General features: G+C 56.5%; 1 protein-coding gene across 1 annotated transcript in view; it reads right to left on the bottom strand.

Annotated features, from left to right (window-relative positions):
* The window catches only part of EFCAB6 (EF-hand calcium binding domain 6), a 241137-nt gene continuing 221706 nt past the window's right edge, over positions 5520-24950 (bottom strand). Inside the window, 7 exon segments of the mRNA XM_021091409.1 lie at positions 5520-5926; positions 8661-8810; positions 11964-12148; positions 14069-14222; positions 15478-15671; positions 15674-15707; positions 22631-22858. Of these exon segments, the coding sequence (XP_020947068.1) occupies positions 5804-5926; positions 8661-8810; positions 11964-12148; positions 14069-14222; positions 15478-15671; positions 15674-15707; positions 22631-22858 (1068 nt within the window). The 3' untranslated portion in view covers positions 5520-5803.

Genomic DNA, 24950 nt, shown 5'->3' with positions numbered 1-24950 from the left:
GCCAAAATCATATTTTTTTTTTTTTTTTTTTTTTTTTGTCTTTTTAGGTCCACACCTGTGGCATATGGAAGTTCCCAGGCTAGGGGTCAAATAGGAGATGCAGCTGCTGGCCTACGGCCCATCCACAGCCATGTGGGATCCAAGCCTTGTCTGTGATCTACATCCAGCTGAGCCCGGCCAGGGATTGAACCCAAGTCCTTATGGATGCTAGTCAGGTTCATTACCACTGAGCCACAGCAGGAACTCCTGCACGATTTTTTTTTTTTTTTTTTTTTTGTCTTTTTAGGGCCGCAGCCATGGCATATGGAGGTTCCCAGGCTAGGGGTCGAATCGGAGCTACAGCTGCCGACCTACACCACAGCTCATGGCAACGCCGGATCCTTAACCCACTGAGCAAGGGCAGGTGATCAAACCCACAACCTCATGGTTCCTGGTCAGATTCGTTTCCGCTGTGAGGAACTCCCATATGATCTTGATAACTATAATTTTAAGGGCAAATCTTGAAGTTGGGTAATGTGGGTGCTTCCAAATTGTTCTTTTTCACAGTTGTGTTGGCTACGCTAGTTCCTTCACTTTTCCATAAACATTTTTGAATTGACTTACAAATTTATAAATATATATATGGAGAGAACCTCATTTGGTCTGATAAGCTTCTTTTCTCTGTAGTTCAAGTGTCCGTCACTAATCTTGAAAAATTCCCAGCCATTATTTATTCAAATATTTCTTCCGTCCCATGTTCTCTTTCTTCATCTTAGTTTCCAGTTATACATATGGTAGATTAGTTTGTATTTTTCCACTTCTTTGCAATATTTTGCTATCTTTCCCCATTCTTTACGCATTTTTTTTTCAATCAGGGCACATATTATTAACCTATCTTCAAAGTCATTCTTTTTTAAAAAATACCTTAAATTTTTTTTTTTAATGGCTACACCTGCAGCTTATGGATGTTCCCAGGCCAGGGATGGAGTCTGAGCCCTAGCTGGAGCAACACGGGACTCACTGCACGGGACTGGGGAGCAAACCTACACCCTCGCAGGGAGCCCAGCTGCTGTAGTCAGGGCCTTAGCCTGCTGCACCTCAGCAGGAACTCCTCCTCTCGCTCTCCTCGATTGTGCACAGTCTACTGACGAGTCTGTCAAGGCAGCCGTGGTCTCTGCTACTGGGTTTCTCATTTCTAACATTTCCATTTATTCTCATCCTTCTTAGCTTCTTATCCTTTCCATCTCTCTGCTGAAATTTCCTAGCTGATTATGTGTGTCGTACACTTTCTCCACTGGCGCTTTATAACGTATAAACTGATCATTTTAAATTTCCTTTTTTCTTTTTTAGGGCCGCACCGGTGGCACATGTAAGTTCCGGGGCTAGGGGTGGACTGGAGCTGCAGCTGCCGGCCTACACCACAGCCACAGCAACGCCAGATCCGAGCCGCATCTGCAGCCTACACCGCAGCTTGCGGTAACGCCAGATCCTTAACCCGCTGAGTGAGACCAGGGATCGAATCTGCATCCTCATGGATACTAGCAGGGTCTTAACCTGCTGAGTCACAATGGGAACTCCTAAATTCCTTTTCTGATAGTTTAAAATCTGTGTCATATCTGAGTCTGCTTCTAATGATTGCTTTGTCTCTTCAGACTGTTTTTTTCTTTTCTTTTTTGTCTTTTTGCCTTTTCTAGGACTGCTTCCTGCGGCATATGGAGGTTCCCAGGCTAGGGGTCCAATCAGAGCTGTAGCCACTGGCTTATGCCACAGCCATAGCAATTTGGGATCTGAGCCGTGTCTGCGACCTATGCCATAGCTCATGGCAACGCCAGATCCTTAACCCACTGAGCAAGGCCAGGGATGGAACCCGCGAACTCATGGTTCCTAGTCGGATTCGTTAACCACTGCGCCACGACAGGAATTCCTGTTTTTTTCTTAACTGACCTTCCGGATGCCTTGTAAGTTTTTATTGAAAGCCGGACATTTGTATATAGCAGCTAACTCTTTCTGTAAAAAGTCAGCAGGAAAATATTTTAGCTTTATGGGCTACGTACAGTCTGCTGGTCCTTGTTCTTCTTCCTTCTCCAAGCTTTAAAAAAATGTAAAAGCCATACTTTGCTCCTGGACTGTGTGAAAATAAGCCACGAGCCCTGGCTGGTCCACTGGCTGTGCTTTGCTCAGCTCTGATACAACAGGGCAGTTGATACTGAGGGGGTATTTTTTACGCCTGGAGAACAGGTCTCTCCTTCTGCTAGGACGTTCGTGTCGGGCTTGGGCTCATCTTGTCTGGCCTCGGGCAGCGTGGAGCTTGGCTCCCAGCCTGCCTTGGGGTCTCGCTTCCTGCTGTTCCCTGGAGAGACGGCCTCTGGAGCCTCTCCTAGCTGTTTCTCCCCCCCCCCTCGCCCCCGTATGATTTGATGATTGTCAGTGCGGTGGTGGACGATGGGGTGGGGGTTTCTCTGAGGTTCCGATTCAGCCTCCATCACGTTAGTGCTGTGAGCCTTCACCTGTGTGTCCCCCACCCCCTGCAGATGTAATCCTGGCCTTAGCATAGATTTCTGTCCCCCCCCAGCCCCCACCCTCGTCCCCAGGAGTAGAGCTTGTCTCATTCCGCTCCCTTACCTGCACGGGGTTCCAAGCGGTGCCTTGAGGCTCTGGCTTTGTCTTCCTTTTCTCTGCCTGTTGAGCTTTCTGCTCCCCTCAAGGGATGGGGAGATGGATGCTGGCCGAGTTTCAGCGAGGGTGCTGGAATCTTCTTCCAGCCACACCACTGGCCGCGACGGGAGGGAGGCAGCTGGCTCTGGGTCCTCCCTGACGTCTGTGAGCTCCTGGCATGGACCCAGGAGGCTGCAAACACTTCTACATCAGAGCCCCCGCGGGCTGCACGTTCTCAGGCTGGCCGCGTTTGGTTTGGGGCAACTTGTTATGAGTTTCCAGCTGAATCCTCTTACTGGCTTATTCGGTGCTTTGTGGTGTCTATCCCGGGTAAACAAACCATCAGGTCCTGTTTCTCCCGCAGGCACCTGTCTGTCTCCAGATTTTAGTGCCTCATTTGAACTCCGTTCTCAGGTGGGTTTAAGAAAAGTCGTTCATTTGCATTGTCAGGCTTTTCGTGCTTCTCGCCGTCCAGGTGAGCGCAATGCTCTTTCCTGCATCTCAAAGCCCAAACCCACAGGTGCTTCTCCTGCCTCTGTTGTGTCAGGCTTACGAAAAGCTCCTTGGCCCAAACAGGTCCCGTGGCTGCGTGTGGCCTCAGGGAGTGGGGAAAGAGACATTCGGAGACAGGAAGTTCCAGGTCAAAGCTAGGGGCAGGGATACATGAAGGGGGGCCATTTGCTCTTGGGGTGGAAGAAAAGGCGCTCAGGTCTTTCAACACAGTGGGGTCCAGAGGCGATGTTGCTTTCAGCTGGGCCGGCCGCTCGGGGTGGAAGATGCCTGATCAGGACACAGAGCCCAGGGAAGAGGAGGGAGGTGATGGGTGGTTCTCCTGGGAGTGTGGTGCTGCCTTCAGGAAATGGCCCAGCCCCCCCGCCTCCCAGCTTTGACTCCGGGGGCCCAGGGCGCGCTGCTCCCTCAACCCCTCGCTGAAATCCTGTCCTGAGGCCCAGCTCCACGTGTAGGGCCAGGGCTCCGCCTCCAGCCCTGACCTCCCTACTTAGATGGGGGCTCTAGGAGGCAGGTCGGGTTTGGCTCCCAGGGGGAAGCAGGGTTAATCTTCATTTTGCAGATGTGGAGACGGAGGCTCAGCCAGAGAGGGAAATTGCACAGGGACCAGGAGACGCCCCCGAGGGCAGCTGGACACCCTGAACCTTGGCCCAGCACTGCTCTCCTGACTCCGGCTCCAAGGGTCCAGGCAGCAGGAGAGGGGCCACCCCCACCCTTCCAGGGTTAAGGGTGTGAGTGGCTAACGGCCCACTGGCCTGCAACCCTCAACTCGGAAGCCCTGCTGGTTCCAAGAGAAAAGCCACGCTCTTTCCATGAGGGGTCCTCAGTGTCTTCCGAGGAGAGGTGTGACTGCCCATTTTACAGATGTGGAAACTGAGGCTCAGAGGGTGAAATGACTTGGCTGGGTATCAAGTAGAGCTGGAACACAACACCCAGCCTTACTGTCACCAAAATGACTGTGAGAATGTTTCAGGAGGGCTGGTGGTCTGAGAATGGCCTGTTGTGAGCCCATTGAGTCCTGCTTCTTCATGGATCAGCCACTTGTTTCTTGAGCTCCTTCTTGACTCCCCTCGAGGACAGACCCACAAGGCTGCTGGACGGCACCAGACAAAATGCCTGACTCAGCCTGGGGAAGTCAGGAAGGCTTCCTGCAAGAGGCGGCTCTGAGTGAGTTTCGAAGGGCAAGTTGGTGCTCCCTGTGGAGCCGGAGGGTGCGCGAGCGTCACCTCCCGAAGGCTGAAGCCAGGTGCATGCGCGGGGACCGGGCACACAGGTGTCCACACACCCTCACCCTTTAGAAAGAAAAGCTACTGGGACTGAGGGTGTTTCTGCTCCGTGGTAACTTGCAGCCAGCTGGGACCACGGCTCCTCCCTCCCTCTCCCCACCACGGGCGTCTTCCTCCTCTGAGCCTCCCCAAGGGCCCCCAGCTTCCCTGGGATCTTGGGGCCTGGCCCCCAGTGCCCCTGCCAGGCTGGGGGCGTCTGGCTGAGAGGCAGGAAGCCCAGATCAGCCTCCTCCAGCCCCGACCCATCGCCCAGGGCTTCCTTCCCTCCTCCGCCTGGGCCTCAGTGTCCCCACCCCTGCAACAGAGGTGGAGCCCCCACTTCCTGGCTGGGGTGGCTGGTGGGGTTCATGGGATGTTAGCTCTGGTCTGGGGTCCTGTAGCTCCCGTGGTTTTTGGTTGAACATTTGACAGCTGCCCTGATCAGCAGCCGTGGATGTGTCGCGGGGAGCAGGGGAAGGAAGAGGAGGGGTCAGGGCAGTGATGGCCACGGGAAGCGGAGGAGAAGCCAAGGCCGCTGCCCAGGCCCTGGGGAACATGCCGTCCTGGTGGCCAGGCCACCGTGGGAGCTGGCTGGCACCTCCCTCAGAGGGAAGCGCGGTCCCCTGGCCATGCAGCACTCGTGTGTTTCCTCAGGGTGACCCCTGAGGGGCCCTCGTCCCCGCCCCCCTCTGACAGCCTGGGGTCACATGGCAGGGGGAAACTCTATTGCCTGCCTCCTCTGTTCCTTCCAGAAGGCAGCAAACTCTCCCCTCTGCCTCATGACGAGCAGAAAGGATTGCGGTGATTTACAACTTCTCTTAGCTTGTCAGGCCTTGACAGGTCCGAGGAAGAGTCCCTCCTGAAACGGGACTGGTAGGTGACTCCAACCAGCCGTCAGCGTGGCCGCCCTGGAAGCCTGAGCCCCTGAAGCTCCAAGGGGCCTGACTTAGACTACGACGGATGCTCCACCCTGATGTCAGGCTGGTGCCTGTGCCCCGCAGGCAGAGACGTGTCTGCGGACCAGCCCAGCAGGGGCACCGCTCTGAGCCGGGTGGGGAAGGGCTGGGGCCTGGATTGGAGAAGGGGGTGTCCCGGAGGCACCCAGCAGACTCTCACGAATAAGAGTTTTATTTAAACTCAAGTTTAAAGTTTTAAAGGTTATTAATGGTGGTTCTCTTAAAGTCTCCAGAAGCATTCTTGGAAAGACTAACATTTTAATTTGCTCGCAGTAACGGGCGGTCCCGAGGCTCAGCCCGCGGGAGAGGCCGTGGCTGAGGCTGGAGCCGCAGCGCCAGGCCTGGGCTGACCCGGAAGCCGCGGGCTCGTTGCGGGGGTGGGGCGGGGGGTGGGCTTCGTTTCGGGGCACGTCCTGGAAGTCGGTCTACCCCGGGCGCCTACTGGAGGAAGGCCCGGAGGAAGTCGTTGTAGGGGATCTTGGCAGACAGGGTCTTGTCGTAATGCTCCAGGACGTGGAAGAACTCCTCCTCCGAGAGGATGACGCTGTACTGTCTCAGGACCTGCAGGACAGGGGGGCGCCCCGCTGGTCGCAGAGCCGCCCGGAGGCCGGCGCCCACCTCCCAACCCCCACGCCTGGACATCCCCCCCAGAGTGGCCCCCAGCGGCTCCCCCCCTTCTCTCCTGCACCCTCCTCTGCCCTGGCCACCTCCACCCCCACCAACCAGGGCCCACGTCTAACACGAAGACCCCTCGACTGCCCGTCACGTGGGAGTCGCTGGTTCTCCCCAGCCCCGCCCGGCCCTCCGGGAGGGAGCAGGATGGAAATGACTGTCGCCTCCCTGAAACACAGTGAGGCTGGTCCATGTGTTCAGATAAGGAGGATGGACAGGGAGGAGGGCATTAGAGGGGAGATCTGGCCACAGGGTCTTAACTAGGGTGGGGCCCAGGAGGAGGGCAGGTGCAGGGCGCAAGGAGTTACGATCCTATAGCAAGTCCTACCACCTGCGGCAGGGCCTGCTAGTTGCTCAACCAATACTGACTGCCCTTTCTTAGTCACTTAACAGAACCCTGACTTCCTTCCAGGCGACTGGGTGTCCAGCTAAAAGGGGACATTTCTTAGCCTCTCTTATAGCTAGGTGTGTTCCGGCCAGTTAAAACTAAGTGAGAATGTTATGCGGGACTTCTGGGAAGTCTCCGCTAAAGAAAGGGGCCATGCCTTTTTTCTCTCCTCTTTTCCCCTCTGCTGTCTGGAATGCAGAAGTGATGCTGGGCTTTGGCAGCCACCTTGGACCATGAGGTGAGCTTGAGGAAGGAAGTCAAGTGTTGAGGATGAGAGAACAAAAATACAATGTCCCCGATGACTGTTCAGCCACCACGCCAGCCCTGGACTTCCTGCCTCTGGGATTCTTTTACGTGGCAGAGAAACAAACGTCCACCATGTTCAAGCTGCTGCTATTTTTTGGCCCCCCTGTTATTTGCAACGGAGACAAACTGTGATAGGTAGCCTAGTACATCAGTATAAAGATTGGGTTGTACACTTCCTTCCTACATTTCGTGTCATAATTTGTTCCTTAGAGGAGGCTAGAAAGTGGGGCTAGAAGACCCCGAGGTTCCTGGGAAGCAGCAGTGGGCGCAGCGTGGGTCCATGGGACGCAGATGGGCTGTCTGGCCACGGCGCTCCCGGGCTGACAGCAGAAAAGGAGCGGGAGCCTGGGTGTCGGGAAGGACCCCAGCACCCACCCGGTCTTGGGCTCTGCTCTGCTGCCAGCAGTGTCTCCATTTCTTTTCTTTTTTGTGCCGCACCCGTGGCACAGGTGTGGAGGTTCCCAGGCCAGGGGTCAAACTGGAGCTGCAGCTGCCGGCCTAGGCCACAGCCACAGCGACGCTGGATCGGAGCCACGCCTGCGACCTACACCACAGCTCAGGGCAATGCCAGACCCTTAACCCACTGAGCGAGGCCAGGGATGGAACCTGTGTCCTCATGGATATTAAGTTGGGCTCTTCACCTGCTGAGCCACAACAGGAACTCCCAATGTCTCCAGTTCTATTGCCCCCTCCCCATCTTTGCCGAATTCCCCCGGGGGAAGCTGCTGGAAGAGACAACAGAAGCTCACCCATTTGCTTCCCGTCTCTGGCTGAGAATTGGACTTGACCCTAAAGTAAAGCTGGAAGCCACTGGGGGGCGCTGCGGGCAGGAACCTGACGGCCCCGCCCACTGTGGGGGCAGGGGGCTGCGAGGCCCCGCCTCTCCACTGCCCAGCACCGGCCGCAGCACTCACTGCGGTTCATCTTCCTGGATTATCAAGACAAGTTGTTTTTTTTTTTACTTAAAAATAATTTCTTTTTAGTTGCTGAAGCACAGATCAACCTAAGGAGTATGTTTTCTGTACATGCATTTTGAGGGCCTAACTGTCTCTCACGTCTTGACCGAGTTTTCCCCTGGCTGTGATACTTGATTTCTAATCTAATGGTGTGGACCTCAGTTATCTTCTCAGCCTCCGTGGGAGAGGGGGGATCGGGAGTGGGAGGGAAGTTGGGGGGGGCAAGAAGCTGTTAATTCGCAGAGTTCTACATTATTCTCAACGTGGGAGTTTTGTTTTGTTTCGTTTTTGTTTTTTTGGCTGCATCTGTGACATTTGGAATTTCCCAGACTAGGGGTCGAATTGGAGCTGTAGCTGCTGGCCTACACAGCAAGGCGGGATCTGAGCCACCTCTGTGACCTACACCACAGCCAGGGCTCAGACTCTGGAGAGGGAAGCTCCTCATCCAAACCGCTGCGGGGAGGGGAGCAGCTCCCCGACTCCAAGGCAGGCCCGACGGGGGGCCCCTGCGAGGAGGGGCTGGGTCTGTGGGCCCTGAGTGGCCACACCTGGGCTCCTGCTTCAGCACCGCCACCCCAATTTGTCATTCAGCTCTGCGATCCTTCGAGACAGACGCAGGCCCTGCTTCCCCTATAGAGATGGGGGGGGGGCCAGGGCCCTGAGCAGCGGCAGAAGCAGCAGCAGCAGCAGCAGCGGTCCAGGGCCGGAGGACAGCTGCGCCCAGGGTTGGTGCGCTGGGAAGTCCTGCAGGGTTCTAGAAAGCTCGGGGAGGAGAGCCTGGGGTCTGCAGCTGAGGGAAAGTAGACTCAGCCCTTGGTAGCTGGGGCCCCAGGACGTGGGGTCCGGGGCAGCTGCCAGGCCCGGGCCTTTGGGTGGGTGGATGGGGGGGACCCTATTTTGAGGTTTTCTGACCACTGGCCTTTGGCAGCCGCTTCCCGTTCAGAGGCAACGGCCTCAAGGGCGCTGAGCTCACCTTCCTGAAGTCGGCCACGCTTAAAAACCCCGTCCCGCCCTGGTCGTGGGCCTTGAACGCGCGCCGCATGGGCCTCCAGCAGTGCGCGATCCGGGGCTGAATGCGGAGCAGAGCGCAGTAGAAGGAAGAGGTCTCCGCACCGGCTTCTTTCTGCAAAAAGAACCCCAAACCAAGAGGGGCTGAGAAAAGAGCTTTGGGATGGGAAGGATGGGGCGGATAGGCGGTGGCCGGCCGAGAGGCTGCCGGGGCTGCGAGCTCCCGCCCGGCCTCCGCCGGCGCCGCTCCACCCGCGGCTTTTTCCCACCCCGCCCTCCGCCGGCCGGAGCGGCTCAGCGAGCAGGGCTCTCGGTATAACAAGCGCTCTCCTCGCCTGCCTGTGGGTGGGTCACAGGCTGCATCTCCTTTACACGCCCTCTACCAGCCTGGGAGGCATAGGTCTCTTTGTCCCCTTGTCCCGGATGGAGACGTGGGGGTTCAGGGAGGTGAGGTGGCAGCATCAGGGCCCATTTGATGCCAGCACCTGCCAGGCGGCCTCCCAGGGAGCTCCTCCCCAAGTCCTTGAGGGGAGCGCCAGGCAGAGAGCCGGTCCCTTTCAAAAGAGTTTGAGGGGAAAAAAGAGATTCCGTTTGGGTCTTCTAGTAGGTTCTTATAATGAACAGATATTTTTTTTCTTCTTTTTTTGCTTTTTAGGGCTGCATCTGGGGCATATGGAAGTTCCCAGGTTAGGGGTTGAATCAGAGCTGCAGCTGCCGGCCTACACCACAGACAGGGCACTGCAGGATCCAAGCTGCATCTGCAACCTACACCACAGCTCAGGGCAACACCAGATCCTTAACCCACTGAGTAAGGCCAGGTATCGAACCCACAACCTCATAGATACTAGTCACTGAGCCCCGATGGGAACTCTAAACTGATTTTTTTTTAATTGCAAGGTTGTAATTATATCTAGTAATTAGTACCCTACACTGTGATTATTTCATTTAGGTGCTATTAGATTGAAAATAAGATATTTTAGCATGATTCAGCCCCAGTGCATGTCTGAATAGCACCGAGGTGAACTGTAGGCAATAGTGTGTAACACATTTTGGGAAAGTAACTTTAGCGGGGCGCTACAGAAAACAAATTAGCACAAAGTTAAATTGCTTTCGATTTTTACATCATTTAGCACCTATGACAGCCACTCTCCAGATACCCCCATGCCTTCCTCAGCTGCCAATTTATCCAGTCGGCTGGTCCTCACTCACAAAAATGAAGGGATTCCGTGCTCACCTGCCCCTCCCACACCCAGGTCTGGTTTGACAAAGGGTTTTTCTCTTCCCAGCCCAGGCCGCCAACCCATCCAGAAGTCCTCCGCCTCTGGCAGCGCCCAAAAGCAAAGCCCCAGAGGGGTGTCCCCATTGTCACTGTCCAAAGTTGCCTAGAAAGCCCCGAGGCACTAGAGCAGGAGTGACAGGGAGACAGCTGGCGTGGTGGGGTCTGGGCCGCCTGCAGAGGGGACGGGATTGGCACAGGGGCCAGGCAGGGGCCAGCAGGGGCAGGGACAGGCCCTGGCCCCACTTTCCCCCAGGAAAGACTCCCCCGGGAAGAAGCCTCACCACCTGTCAATCACGTCCAGGGCAGGGATGGGGGATGGAAGGCAGGACTCACCCAGGCCCCAGACAGAGTGGGGGCTGCCGTCCCGAAGCTGAGAGCTGGGGGCGAGGCAGGGACACGCAGAGGTGAGCTGGGACATCTGCCCAGGTGCCCAGGCCCCCGGGGGGCCGCCCCGGAGCCCCTCACAGTTCATGTACACTCAGCCTCACGGGCAGGCCCCCCCCAAGCAGGCCACGGCTAGCCTTCCGGTGCCTTGGGCAGTGCATCTGAAGCAGGACCTGCCAGCAGACGTCCCCTCGTGTAGAGAAGGGGACCCAAGATCTGGAGAGGCGGAGGAGGCCTTGGACCCTTGAAGGCCATGTGGTCTCCATCCTTCTCCAACAAGGTTCCTCGGTCCCCTAACATCTAAGGAGGAAAGCGTTTTCTCCACTCACAGAGGAAACTGAGCTGGATAAAGGGCTGTCTTTTTTTTTTTTTTTTGCTTTTTAGGGTGGCACTTGCAGCACATGGAGGTTCCTAGGCTAGGGGTCAAATAGGACCTGCAGCTGCCAGCCTACGCCACACCCACAGCAATGCCGGATACGAGCTGTGTCTGCGACCTACACCACAGCTCATGGCAATGTCAGATCCTTAACCCACGGAGCGAGGCCAGGGATCGAACCCACAACCTCATGGTTCCTAGTTGGATTCGTTTCCGATGCACCATGATGGGAACTCCCATAAAAAACTGTCTTAATGGTACGTTTTTCTTCTGTAACTTGGCCTAAGCTTTTGATGTCCACTCTTGCTTGTCTAAACTAGAAACCATGCTAAGATGGGGCTCAATTTGGCACAAAATTACACGTTTAGCTGCGGAGAAAGTTTCTGCGTGGAACCCACTGTCTGCTGGGCTCACCCCATCACTCTGCTGCAACTGGGCCTTGGAGGGGGCTGGGCAGTGGATTGCTGTCTGCCCCCCACTTCTGGTCCCTGAGGCTGAGTCCTAAGAGGGTTGGAATCAGCTGTGTTTGTTCCCAAATGGACAAGGCCAGTTGTTACTTAATTCAAGGTAACTTAATTCAATGTTACAGATGAGGAATATGAGGGAGAAAAAGGTTTTTTTTTTTTTTGCTTCCTGTCTTGGAAAGACGCTAGAAAGGCAAGTGGTTGAACTGGGTGTGGGTGAGAATCAGAAAATTAGAAATAATTGAGAAAAAAGTTAAAAATTCAGAGGCACAGGCCCTCCAGCAGCTTTTTAAGCATCTTTGGGGTCTCATTCCCCTTCAAAGAAACAAGAAGAGCATTGCAATGAATGCATCGTGGGTACAGACTGAGCGAGAGAGAGGAACGGGTCTCTGGCTGACCGCCCACACCCAGAGCAAGGCCGGCCTGTCTCAGAGGGTTGACGAGTGACTACTCGGTATGTTTCGCTTTGCTGTGCCCCTCCCCCCACTTGCCTTCCCAGTTAACTGACTGACACCCGCTCCTGGTGGCTCCTGGTGGCTCCTGGTGGCTGTGAGCTGCTCTCCCGATGGTCCACCTGCCACACGGAGGGGCCTGTGGGCATCTGCCACCCTCCGACTTTGAGAACCTGGGATCCAGGCTGCTGGTCCCCAGTCTGGGGTCTGCAGACCCTGATGGGGCCGCTGTCGGTAGGAGGGGACCTGACGGGATTCACTGAGAAAAGTGAGAGCCCCCCCCCCGCCCCTTTTCTCAGCACGACTCACACACCATTTTATTCGCGTTCTGGATTTTCATCCTCTGCAGCAGGGAGCTCTCCTTCGCTCTTAGGAGGAGGACGCAGCTCTGGATGAAGCTGCAGTAAGCAAACGTCCCGTCATTCTTTAAGTCGTACTTGACGATGAGCTGCTGGCACTCGTCTCTGTTTATGTCCAGGTTGAATTTCTCCGCGAGAGCTAAAGGCAAGCACATCAGTTCAGTCGGTGGCGCTCCGTTCACTCACTCACCGGATCCCTCATTCATTCATCACTTGCTGAGATGCCCTGGCTGGGTCCTTGCTTCCCAGGCTCACGGTTGGTGGATGGACAGATGCAGAAACACACAGGCACGTGGCCAAGCAAGTGCGGCCTGGAAGGAGCCCTCCCCACCCCCGCATCCTGCTGGGCTCACTCTGTCCTGGCTTTGCCTGCTGGCCAGGCTCTGCTCGGGCACCACGGCTGTGGGCCCAGCAGTATGGACGTAGTGCGATGGGGGCTTCGAGCAGGCAGGGGGCCAGGGGGATGTTCCCACCGGACAAGAATCAGAGCTGAGCCGGGCAGGTTCCGTGTGGAGGGGGTTGGCCCTGGTAGGGTCAGGAATTCAGACTCAAATTCAGAATTCAGAATTCCCTCTGCGTAAGCATTTTTCAGCCGGGCTTCAGAGCTGTGCTCTCAAGAGTCTGCTAGGCGACCCCAGGTTAGGCGTTTGGAGCTTTCATCCTAATGCTGAACTAAGATGTGCCTTCTGGAAAACACACAGAGCGCCCCGAAAAGACAAGCGTCATGCGAGTTGAGAGTTGGCATCTGGCTTTCTGATTCACTAGGGTCGCACTGATGCCACACGGAAGAGTCCTCCTGGCTGCCCGAGGTCAGCACAGCTGAAAGTCAGGATGTCAACAGCGCCCCCCACAGGGGACCCAAAGGAATTTCCGGCAACAGCAACTGGAGGTTCCAACTTGCAGAAGGTCGTCTAACGTGGGTTTAGCCAGAAGGTGTGTTTTCACAGCACTGGCGTTTAGATGCGCTGCCAGGGCCGTGAAAGGAGGCTTGTGGGGGTGCACAGTTAAAAAGAAATACGGTCAGGATGAGGATGACGGCGTGCTGGAAATCCAAAGAATTAACCAAAGAAAAAGTGGAAGTCAAACGTGTTAAACCAGCACTGGTGATTTGCTTTCAGTGAGACATGTCACGTGAAATCAATGTCACAACATTTAATTATTACCCATTGCAAATTTTTACATTTGAGGTATAGGTGTGTTTTTGTTTTTGTTTTTGTTTTTGTTTTTTGGTGGCAGGAGCAGTTCACTTAAAGAGTTCACACCTTCTTTCACGTGTGCATTTTCAAGCCACGGTTATCAAAAAAGTAATTTATGTTGATACTGAAGGTTCTCAGGAAAAACGTTCTTCTAAAAGGGGTCCGTACAGCAAAGAAGAGGCAGGCAGAGGGGCTTCTAAGCAGAGGAGGACCTGGTCAGGCTTATTTTCCTGTGATGCGAAAGGCTGCATAAACAGTATGCAGCAAGTGGGAATGTAAACACAACAGTTGGTTGTTTGTCTCTTGGTTTTAGGGCTGCAGGTCCCAGGCTAAGGGTGGAATTGGAGCTGCAGCTGCTGGCCTACACCACAGCCACAGCAACGCGGGATCCAAGCCGCATCACCTAGGCCGCAGCTTGTGGCAATACCAGATCCTTCACCCACTGATGGAGGCCAGGGATCGAACCCACATCCTGGCAGGGACAGTTGTGGGTCCTTAACCCGCTGAGCCACCATGGGAACTTTTCCTAAACTGGTTTTGTTCCAGCTTGACCACAGGGACGCCTGGTGAAAAACGGATCAACAGGGCAGAGCTGTGTCCCCAGCCGTCCCCGTCCCGTCCCACCTCCCTCGGCTCTCCAAGCCTGTCACCCTTCACATTCTGCCCGGAGCCCACACCCGGCCTGAGGTTTCTAGGGCTGAAAGGCACGTGTGCTGACTTGATGGAGCGGGTGCGGACCTGCTGGGCGGGGCCGAGGCAGCAGGAGTCCTCGTCCCCGGATCCGGGGGTTGGCTGAGGTGCCCAGAGGTGCCCGCCGGGTCTGGGGGGTGATGCTGTACGATCGGGGCCGCAGGTGGACGCACCCAGGAAGTCGGCGGGGGCGATCTCACCCCGCTTGCCGGCGTCCCGGTCCTTACACTCCCTCAGGAACTTGCGCCAGCAGCCCTGGAGCCTCTTCCGCAGCTTGTTCTCGATGAGCTCGCAGTTCTGCAGGGGCAGCGCTGCACCCACCGGGCTCTGTCGGGGCAGAGAGCCGACCTGTCACCGGGGATGGACGACAGGAGCAACAAGAAACACCTGCAGAGACCCCTCGGGGTGGAGGTGACGGCATTTTGGAAATAAAATGAAAACCAAAACAAAATGGTAAGGTTATACCATCTCAGTTCTGTTTCCAAGGGCGAGCTCTCTTTGTGCCAAATCGGAATAACAGACAGCGTGCCCTCCCCGCTTCTGGAGGCCCCGCATCCTTGGGGTGAGGCCCTGGCCTCCACCTTCGGAGGAGCCACGTTGGGTGGCTCGTCCTCAAACTGTGTCCCCCCCACCCTGACCCTTCTGCCTGCGTAGCCCCATCCGGGACCATCTCATCTGCTGCGACCTTGGCGCCCGCTCGCCGGGTGAGGCGTGTGTTCCGGGTCCGGGGACTGGGAGGTGGGCCTCTCGGGGCTGCCCTGACCCCTCCATTCTGCTCTGCTCACTAACTTGCTAAATACTCTCCTGTTCCTCAGCCCTCATCCCCCACAAGATCAGAAACTCCACAAGAGCAGGATTTGTGTGCGTGCTCAGCTCTAGAAAAGAGCCAGCACACAGTAGGTGTGCAATAAACCCGTTTGGCCTGAATGAACGGGTAACAGCCAGGGTCTTCCTCAGCTTGCCAAGCACAAAGCTCGGCGGCGGTGGTTGCTCGCGTCCCCGACGGGCTCCTCTCAGCCACCCCCACCCCGGTGACGCTGCCTGGCTTCAGGCAGAGGAAGCGAGGGCCCTCGCCCATCCCTGGGGCGGCTCAGCTCGCCCATCCCTGGGGTGAAGTGAGAGAGGCCTGGATTTGAATTTCGGGTCTCTCCGTTTCTAACAAGGAACCCTGAGCACATGACGACCCCTCTTAGAGCCTCAGTATCTTCAACTGTAAAATGGGTGTAACCACACTTAACCCTGTGGGGCCCAGCGGTACACGCTGGGGCTGCCCACCTAGGACGCCTGCAGTCCTGCCCGCGGATGCCCTCAGGGTGCTGCCTTGGCACCCTCCCCCATGGTCCTTCCCCATCTCTTTACTCCTCACCCCCACCCCTCCCTACCCCCGTGCCCACTCCTACCTCCCGTCCCTGGCAGGGGATTGCAAGGATCTGCCAGTGGCCCCTCTGGATGGCCCCCACCCCAGGCTCACCCTGTGCCACCTTCTTGGTCACCCCCACCCTGTGGGGGACACTAGGCCCCCGGCCTGGGGTGTGGGGGCCCGGTGCAAGGCGACATGGGACGCCCAGAAACGGGAACTCACGCAGGGGTGACTCTGCTGTTTGGACCCCGTTCTCAGGTTGCGGGTGGGCGACGATCCTGCAGACCTGCCTCCTTCCGAGACCTCGGGGACGCTGCTCCCTCTCTGCGCCTTGGCCGAGTCGTCCGTGGCCGGCGGTGTGGCCGCCTTCTCGGAGCTGAAGGTGCTCAGGAAGTCGAGGTATTTCAGCCTCCCTTGGCGTTGACCGGCATCTCCTCCCAGAGCCTGTCGAACTGGCAAAGGAGCAGAGGTCATCTCCCCAGGGTCCAGACCCGAGTGGGTGCGAGCTCTTGGGGGCAGGGTCTGCAGCAAAGGAAAAAACATGGAAAAAAGAAACCCACCCATCCTGCCGGCCACAGCTTGGCGGAAGCCTCCAGAAGGCAGGGAGAGCCGAGGCGGAGAGTTACCCATGGCTTCCGCAGGGCATTTTTAAACTGATTTGGGCCCTGAGCGAGCGGTTTAAGGCCATCAAATCCTGTGACCAGGCACAGAGACTGAGCTGCGGGACAGAAGGATGTTTTAGGAGCAAATGCAAACCAGGGGAGCGCAGCCAGGCCCCGTGCTGCTGCCTCCAGGCCCCTGAGCCCTGTGAACAGCGCACCATGTGCCACGGCCCTCGGCCACCGTGTTTGCGTCCACAATTTATTTCACCCTCAGGGCAAACGCTGTCTTCTCATGACATGAAAAGGGAGGCTTCTGGAGAACTGGTGGGACTCCATGGCTTTGTGTTGGTGTCGTCTGATGCCACAGACTCTCAGAGCCGCACTCTACGCAGCCTACTGGAGCCTCTCTGGATGACCTGAGGGCTTTTGGGGAGGTGAGAAGGATGGCGATTTACTTCCAATTTGGTTTTTTTACAGCCCTAAGGCGCAGTGGAGACCTGCAGCATGCACGGAGGGGAGCAGCAGCCATCCCCCTGCACCGGGGTCCTGGGGACTGACTCCCTGCCCGGGGCCTGGCCTTGGCCGGGAACCCACTGTGCCTCTGGGCTCCACTGGGCTTTTCCAAAAGCATAATGAAAGGGACCCTCTCTGGCTCTACTTGAAATTCTGGGGAAGAGGTAGTGAGGAGTGAGAAAGAGAGGGAGAAGGTTCCAGGCTCTCCCTAGGAAGGGAAAACGGTTGAATCAGAGCTACACCACAGCCACAGCAATGTGGGATCCTTAATCCACTAGACAGGGCCAAGGATCAAACCTGCATCTTCATGGAGACTACGTCAGGTTCTTAACCCACTGGGCCACCATGGGAACTCCTGGGACAACATTCTTAATTTGTTTTAGCCTTTTATTTTGGAATAATTATAGATCTGCAGGAAGTTGCAAGGATGGTAAGAGGGGCCCCCGGACCCCTCCGCCCAGCTTCCCTCAAAAGTCACATCTTACGTCACCCTGTCAAATTAGGCGTGAGCACAGGTCCATGTCATTTATCACATATCTGGATTCATGCTGCTTCAATTTTGGTCAATGGGGAAGAACTACTTGGTGGAGTGGAAGTGAGAGTCCTTGCGAAAGTGACCACAGACAGACCTCATGGTCACCAAGGGCAGCCCCCTGCCCCCCGCCCTGGGTCTCCTCCAGGGAAGTTCTGAAGGCCCACTGGGCAGACGGGGTGCCCTTCTCCGCCTCTCTGCAACCTGATGAAACCACCTCTGCAGGTGCCACCTCCCTGCCTGGCTGAGAAACTCCCTGGAGGGTCCTCTGAGATTCATCTTGAAATGCCAGCCATTTGCCTTTTAAGGGACGGCACATAGGAGGTGCCAAAGGGACGGGCACATAGGAGGTACGCAATATAGGTTTATTCCTGGCTGAAGATCCTAAAAGGCACACGTGAGAAGAGCAACCCGTCGGGGGGCAGGCCCTGGCGAAATGACGGGGGACAGGACTCAGGAGCCGTGTTCTGAGCACAGCCATCGTGAGAGGCTTTGAGGAGGAAAAGAAGGACGGGGCTTATGAGGCAGGGGGGCTGCCCGGGGGCCTCTTTCGCGCTCCCGTCTCAGCAGACTTGGGAGGCAAACAGGAGGAAGGGCATGTGGGTAAGAGCAGGTACGAGGGGTGCTGGGGATGCCCGGGGTGCTGCGAGAAGCCGAGGCGTGGCAGTGAAGATGTTTACAAAGAGGCAAGCACAGCCAAAGGGGCTTGTCCTCAGGCGGGCGAGGCAGGGACCGACCACCTTCCTAATTAACTCCTGGGATGCAGGTGACGTCAAGGCAGGACCACGCAAACTCTATTTTTATCCTCTTTTTTTTTTTTCACTTTTTAGAGCCACACCTGCCTCATAGGGAAGCTCCCAGACTAGGGGTCCAATCAGAGCTGCAGCTGCCAGCCTACCCCACAGCCACAGCAATGCCAGAACCCTGCTGCGTCTATGGCCTACACTACAGCTCACGGCAACACCAGATCCTTAACCCACTGAGTGGGGCCAGGGATCGAACCCACATCCTCATGGATACTGGTCAGGTTTGTTTCTACTGCGCTACAAGGGAACTCCCTTCCGTGCCCTTTCAACTGAAGGGGCCTCACCAAGAAGGGCAGGATATGCCTCACTAGGACGACCTGGAGCCTGGCTCCACGGTCCCGACAGGTGACACCCCAGGACGGTGGCACAGCCTGGAGATGCAGCAGAGAGTGGGGGCTGTCGGGACCTGAGAGGCATCGAAAAGACTGGAAACGGGCACCACAACAGTGGGTCCTGTGAGCTGGAGATGAAACACCGGCAAAATTCTTGTGGTTTTTGAATGAGCTGAAAAGCGGGTAAGTTTCCACATCACATGGCAGAATGGGCACCTGCTGGAACGTGCTCTAGAAACACAGAGAAGCATCCAACCACCTTCTATAGACCCCAAAATTCATGACCTTGGATCCTGCTTCTGCTCGTGATGTGGAAACTTACCTGCAAGGGAATGCCACGCCCATCCTAACACCAAGAAGGATCCAAACAGCTACAAAATCTGAACTTTTCTTAGGAGTTCCTGTCATGGCTCAGCAGAAACGGATCTGACTAGTATCTGTGAGGACGCAGGTTCAATCTCTGGCCTCGCTCAGTGGGTTAAGGATCTGGGGTTGGTGTGAGCTGTGGTGTAGGTTGCAGATGAGGCTTGGATCTGGCGTTGCTGTGGCTGTGGTGTAGGCTGGCAACTGTAGCTCCTATTCGACCCCTAGTCTGGAAACTGCCATATGGCACAGGTGTGGCCCTAAAAGACCAAAAAAAAAAAAAAAAAAAAAAAAGAGAGAGAGAGAGAGAGGGCAATGGAGAAGAAACCCATGGCTATGATGCAGGTGGTGGGGGCGGGACCCTCCCAGGAATGGGAACATGATGCCCCCACGGGAGATGGACAACTAGAACCAAGCCATCGCCCACTACCTGAGGCAGAAACAGAGGCAGCCAGTTGGAGCTGGAAGTGGCCTGTGCCACCAGTGGGCAGAGAAGGTCCACCGTCGCTGAGAACGAAGGCCCCCAAAGGCAGGAGCCGTCCATCTCTAGAACAGGCCTGGGCAAGTGCAGGGCCTCCTGGCTGAGCAGCCTGAGAGCAGCCCGAGCATTCGGGACCTATCAGCCCAGCCCTCCTGGCTCCCCTCTCCTCACCGCTTGTCGCCTGCAGGTGCCGGTGAAAGGAGCCCCAGCCCATATACGGCGCGCAGGCCCGCCTTCCTCGCTGCTGGGATCTGGCCCCGGGGGAAAGCATGTGCCCATCAGCAGATGTCTCATCAGCACCCAGAGATGCTGGAAGGCAACTGAGAAATCGCTTTCAAGTGTCTGGGGGGGAGGCAACTTGGACCCAGAATCCCATCCCCAGCCAAACGGTTTTTTTAGAATGAGGGTGAAAGAGGGTCACTCTGGGGCCTCCTTTTTCCTGAGAGAGCAGGACGCACGTTAGCAAAGAGAAAGTGAGCGGGAAGGAGAGGTGGACAGAAGACGCAACTGTGGACAAGCCCATCAGCGGGGCGCCCAACGCCACCCTGCCTCCCGCACCTGCCCCCCTTGGTGTCCCCTCCACGCTCCTTCCACTTCCTTGTTCGCCACGCCCACATCCGCTAGCAAACTCTGTTGCCTCCAACTCCAACACACATCCGGGATCCCCTCTGCTCCCAGCAATCCTGACCCAGGTCCCTAACCCGAGGCCACCTTCTCGGGGGGCCCTCCTTGCATCGCACCCTCCCGACGCCCCAGCACCACCCTCTTTCCTGCTTATGTTGGCCTCTAGTGCATCTATCGCCATCCGACAGCCACGTACGCCGTTTACACAAACAGAACACGGACCCCCTAAAAGAACACAGACCCCATGGCGGGCGTCTCTCTTGTGCCCGCTGGCTGGTAGCAGCTCCGTCCCAGCAGCAGGGCCTCTGCTCCTGCCTCCAGGGTGTCCCCTCTGCCTGCATCGCTCTGTCTCCTCTCGGAGGCACCACCCCACAGCCAACATCGTGTCCTCAGGGAAGCCGTCCTGACCCCTTGGTCCAGGCCAGCTCCCAGCTCTGCTCTCCCGGCTGCACGCCCCTTCACAGCAGAGAGCAGCGTGGAGTGACAAAAACAACCTATCGGGGGTGTTTCACCTCTCCACCCTCCGGGATGTGGGCGCGGAGGAGGCAGGGAACAGCCCTGCTTGGTTCCTTCCTCACGCTGTGCACAGAGGCCTGCAGTGAGGGAAGGGTGGGGGGTGCCAGCTGCCTTCGGGCACTCACTGTGCAGGCAAGACATCCCCGTGCCCAGGAACACCCAGGGGTATCCCAAAGCCCCTCAGCTTGAAGATGGAGAGCTGGGGGGCGGGGGCACAGCGGGGCGTGGCCAGCGCCAGCAGGTGAGGGTGTGGTCAGAAAAGGCTCCACCTCCGCTGGAAGTGAGGCTGGAGGGGGCGCAGGGGCAGGCGGGGCCGCAGTGGGCAAAGACGGCGGAGGCAGGACTGCAGACCGGGTGGGGGTAGGGCCCCTGGAGCAGCCTGGGGAGCACTGTGCACCCCAGTTCCCAGGGGAGGACACACGCTCAGAGAGGCTGCATCGTTCTCTAAGGTCACACAGCTGGACGCGTGCAGCGCAGGGCTCAAACCCAAGTCTGCCTGCATTTTTCGCACTTCCTAGAGGTGTCTGCTTCTAAAATACCACATCTGAAGTGTTCAAAAACGCGTAACGGTTCTTTTTCCTTATGTAGTTGCGGGTTCAAAAAACTCACGCAGGCACTACACGGCCTCCCCAGGACAGGCTCTCCCCGGGGGGACCTCTGCCTTCTGAAGCAAGATCCAAGTGGATCCAGTTCCACGGCCTTTTCTAACACGCTTTACACAGAGCCACGAAGACCCGTCGGCCTCCAACTCCATCTGCTCTGAAAGTCGCTCTCCTCCTCCAAGGTTAATCGTGCCAAGAGGTTTCAAAAGATGTGGCGCTTCCCCTGCTATGGAGCTGTTGTCAGCCACGAGAGCTGGACCCTTGGATTCACGGTGGTTTGCTTTTTGGAGGTAAGCTGAGTTTGTACAATGCTGGTGAACTAGGTCCTGGAGTCTGAACCTGAATGCAGTTTAACGTGGTCCCAACTGTCCCGGCATCTGCAGTGAACTCTCCCCAACCACGGCAGGAGGGGTCTAGACAGGTCAAGAGTGCAGGTGACTTCTGCGTCTTACCGTGCCAGACCCTGGCCCTCGATCAGGAAGGTCCCTGGCTAAGGGACCCATGCAAAGAGGAACCATAAGGCTCTGGGGCTTCTGCTGTCTGTTTACCCGCCTGTATCTAGAAGCATCCTTCCCAAGCATAGCACAATTTCTGCTAATCATCACCAACTTCAACCATGGTGCTTATGCCAGACTTTGACACTCTCGATGATGCAGCCTGCATCTGAGATGTGTCTGCGTATTTTTAGAAAGCGGCATTTAAAAGTGAGTGCTCGATTTGGGGGGTGGGGTGGGGGTGGGGGTGGGTGGCAGCGCTGAACGTGCTGGGGATGGTGAAGCTTTCTTAGTGGACAATTAAAACCAAATTCTCTGATATGAAGGCCAGATATGCCAACACGTCATTAATTTACCTCTATAATTAGAGGAGAATTTTCCTCATTTAGATGGAATGAAAAACCTTTATTAGTAAAACCTGGATTAGTGAAACCTTTATTAGTCGGCCCCACAGAATAATAAATGCAAGTGTATTAATTTTGCAGTTTCCAAGAATGGGGGGAAATACTTGCAAACAGCTTGCTTGCTTTGTCTTTTTTTTGGGGGGGGGGCGGCACCCGTGGCATAGGGAAGTTCCCAGGCTAGGGGGTCAAATCAGAGCTAAAGCTGCCGGCCTACACCACAGCCACAGTAACACGGGGTCCGAGCTGTGTCTGCGGCCTACACCACAGCTCACGGCAACACGGGATCCTTAACCCACTGAGCGAGGCCAGGGATCGAACCTGAGTGTGGTCATCAACCCAGGTCAGCGGGCTGGGCAGGCCCTCGGGACACTGTCTGGTGGGGAGGGATCGGGGCCTGGGAAAGCCGTCAAGGGCCAAGGAGGCCAGGCAGCCGGAGCCAGGCAGCGGGGTGCCAGCGCTTTGAGCTAAAGAGCCCAGCTCGGTCCTCAGGGAGAAGACCACAGACAGCCTCTCGCAGGGGTTCTGTGATGGACAGGAGGGCCTCCGAGAGGGCGACTCGTGTCCAGCCTGCGGACAGGGAGAGGTCCACGGCGGGGTGGGCATGCCACCAGCATGCCTGGGGAAGTGGTCCCAGGTCATCTGAAAACGGGGGCAGCAGAGTCGGGCAGAGGCTGGGGGCGGGGGTGGGGGGTGGGTGCTGGGAGGGGCAGGGCAACTTACTGTCTCTGCAAACCCCACCGCCACCCCGCTCAGCTGTGGCGGGAAACTGGCCGCCTCTCTGGATCATTTAAGCCCAGGCATGGCCCAGAGAAGGAGAAAGCAGGACAGTGTAGCTGGAGCCAAGATGAATGTGATTTTAAAAATTGAAGTGGTATCATTTGCACCCTGATTGAAACGGTGCAATCCATACCTGCTACATAAACAGAAGGCTCCTGTGAGTCCTCAGCAAGATTTAAAACCAAACAAGACAATAACAACGCCCTCTGCCCCTCCAGGAAAAAAGCCCTTAAATATTTAAAAAACACAAATTCTCTGCACTTCGAGGAAGGGCTGGCCTGAGGCTCAGGTGACATTGCTTAGGGAGCTAAAGGAGATGCGTTTCTCACCTGTTCATCTGTCAGAACTTGGACGTGGCGGGTACAGATGGACCGGAACTCGTCCCTCGAGGCCGTGTTGGTCTTGGCCGTGTCGAAGCCATCAAACTCCCGGGCGATGGCGTGGTAGCGGGAGGCCACGGCTTTGTGGAGCCGGGCCAGGATCGCTTGGTTTGCCGTTTCCTTGGGAGATCTGGGCGGCGGGCCTTTGGGCATCTTCTCGGCCCACTCAGCAGCAGTCTGGGCAAAAGGGAACAGAAAGGGGATCCACTTAATAAAGAATGAACCGCCCTGGCCCTGGGCGCCTCCCCCACGGCAGGTTAGGGAGGGCGACCAGCCAGGAGACAGTGTGACCTGGGGGCAGGACTAAACAGGATCCCGCCGCAGGTGCAGGGCACTGACCCGCCGTGAAGAAGGAGAAAAGCGAGGCTGTCCCAGAGGGTGGGGCGGGTGCCAGGCCAGGCCCCGGGGAGGCCGCATCTTTTACCCTCATCCATTCGCCCCTTCCGCCTGGGTTCTGGCTGGTTTGACACACATACTGAGTGTCTGCTCTGCGTGGTAAGAGCATCAGCGGGGAGGTGTATCCAGACCTCAGTTGAGCTGATTTACACGCACGGCAGTTAGAACAGCTTCGTGTCCCTTAAGTCTGTAGCTTCGAGACCCATGGGGGTTTAAGGCCGGTGAGCTCAGATTTCCTGGGGTTGGAGGCCTTGGGCAGCCGTGGAGCCTGCCCACTGGCTGCTTCCTGTTCTGCACCCCTCGTGGGGTAGGGGTGCTGGGAGGTGCTCTTCAGAGACCGGTGCTTGGGCACCCCCCCCCGGGGGGGGGCAGTTTTCTGGAGGGAGGAGCGAGCCACGAGGAGAGAAGGGCAGTGGAAGGATCTTACTGTACGTTGAGGCTCATGCGTGGGCCGGAGGGCTGGCGGCCAGGTGGGCTGGGAGGGGCCAAGGAGGCCCGCAGCCCGCCTGCCGCATCGCCGATGATGGGTGTGGTGGGCGGACCGACCACGGGGCTGGCAGGCAAGGAAAGTGACTTAGTGACCATCAGCGGGCCTGGAAGGGACAAGGGTCCCTGTGTCTCTGCTGGACACTCAGGCAGCTGGAGCCCGAAAGACGAAGCTGGGGTGGGGGGCAGCTGAGTCCTGAGCCTCCTGGGAGGGCAGCGGGCAGGGCCAGGGGCACAGCCCTGACGTGCTTCTACTTGCTGCAATTAGGAAAAGGCCCCCGGAGCTGGACGGTGGTCCCTGCAGCAGCAGGTCAGCTCCCGGAGTGGGGCCCCAGGTGGGAGGGGAGGCTGGGCTCTGGGAGGAGCCAGGCACGGGTACTGGGTTTCTCCACATCCAAGGCCTTCCGGACTGTGAGCTGTGACAACAGCTCTTTCAAAGCACTGGTGCTTTACCTGGTTACCACGTGGAATCCCCCCCCAACCGATGTTAAAACGTGCTCAGCGTTCATTTTCAGCACGTCCACAGCAGTACAGTGTGATTTGTCCCCGTCCTCTGGGACAGAGCCTAACGTTACTTGATGACATTGTGTCAAACACAGGCACCACCGCCCACCACACCCCTGACCACCCGGAGGTGGACAGAAGCGTTTAAATGTGTCCACTTGGAGCCAGCTGCAAAGTGAATGAATGCCCTTCTTCTTCCATTCTGGAAAATAAAGGGCCATCACAGGCACCTCTTATATTCTTTCCAGCAGCTGAAAATGCACCCCTTTTCTCCAAGTACAGGAGCCTTTCTCTAAACATTGCGAGAGGTGTCGGCATTCAGAGAGCAGCGGGACCTTTTCTGGTTGGAGACTCAGGACCAGGGCCCATCCTCACACTCGTCACACTTGCGGACCCCCAGGTGGACACAACTGGAAAGAACGCAGGTGCAGTGTCCCGCATGGGGACCCTCTAACTGGCTGTGCGACGCCATCGGACACGCACCCACTTCTCCCTCCGTTTCCTCGTCTTTCCCGGAGGAATCAGGGTTCCCCTGAAACGGGGTCTGAGGGCTCCTTGAAAGCGTTAACACACAAGACAAGGTGGAAATACTACTATTTTAACAGCAGATGTGGAAGAGTTCTAACAAAGTAGGATAGGCAATCTTTGATTAATATGCTTTAAACTCCAGAGGAAATTGAATCATTTTCCAGCAAAATAGAAATTACGAAGTTGAACTTAAGTGGTAGGAAAGCCTGAGCAGACTGGTAACCACAAAAGAAATTTTAAAAAGCTGTGAAAAGATCTACCATCTATCATTAAAAAGGCATCAAGCGTGGATAATTTTTACATTAGTCAAATCATTCCAGAACACCAAAAGGGATATATAACATTCCAGTTCATC

This window comes from Sus scrofa, chromosome 5, assembly GCF_000003025.6.
Source record: "Sus scrofa isolate TJ Tabasco breed Duroc chromosome 5, Sscrofa11.1, whole genome shotgun sequence".
NCBI lineage: Eukaryota > Metazoa > Chordata > Mammalia > Artiodactyla > Suidae > Sus > Sus scrofa.
This window is presented reverse-complemented; position numbering and strand designations above follow the sequence as displayed.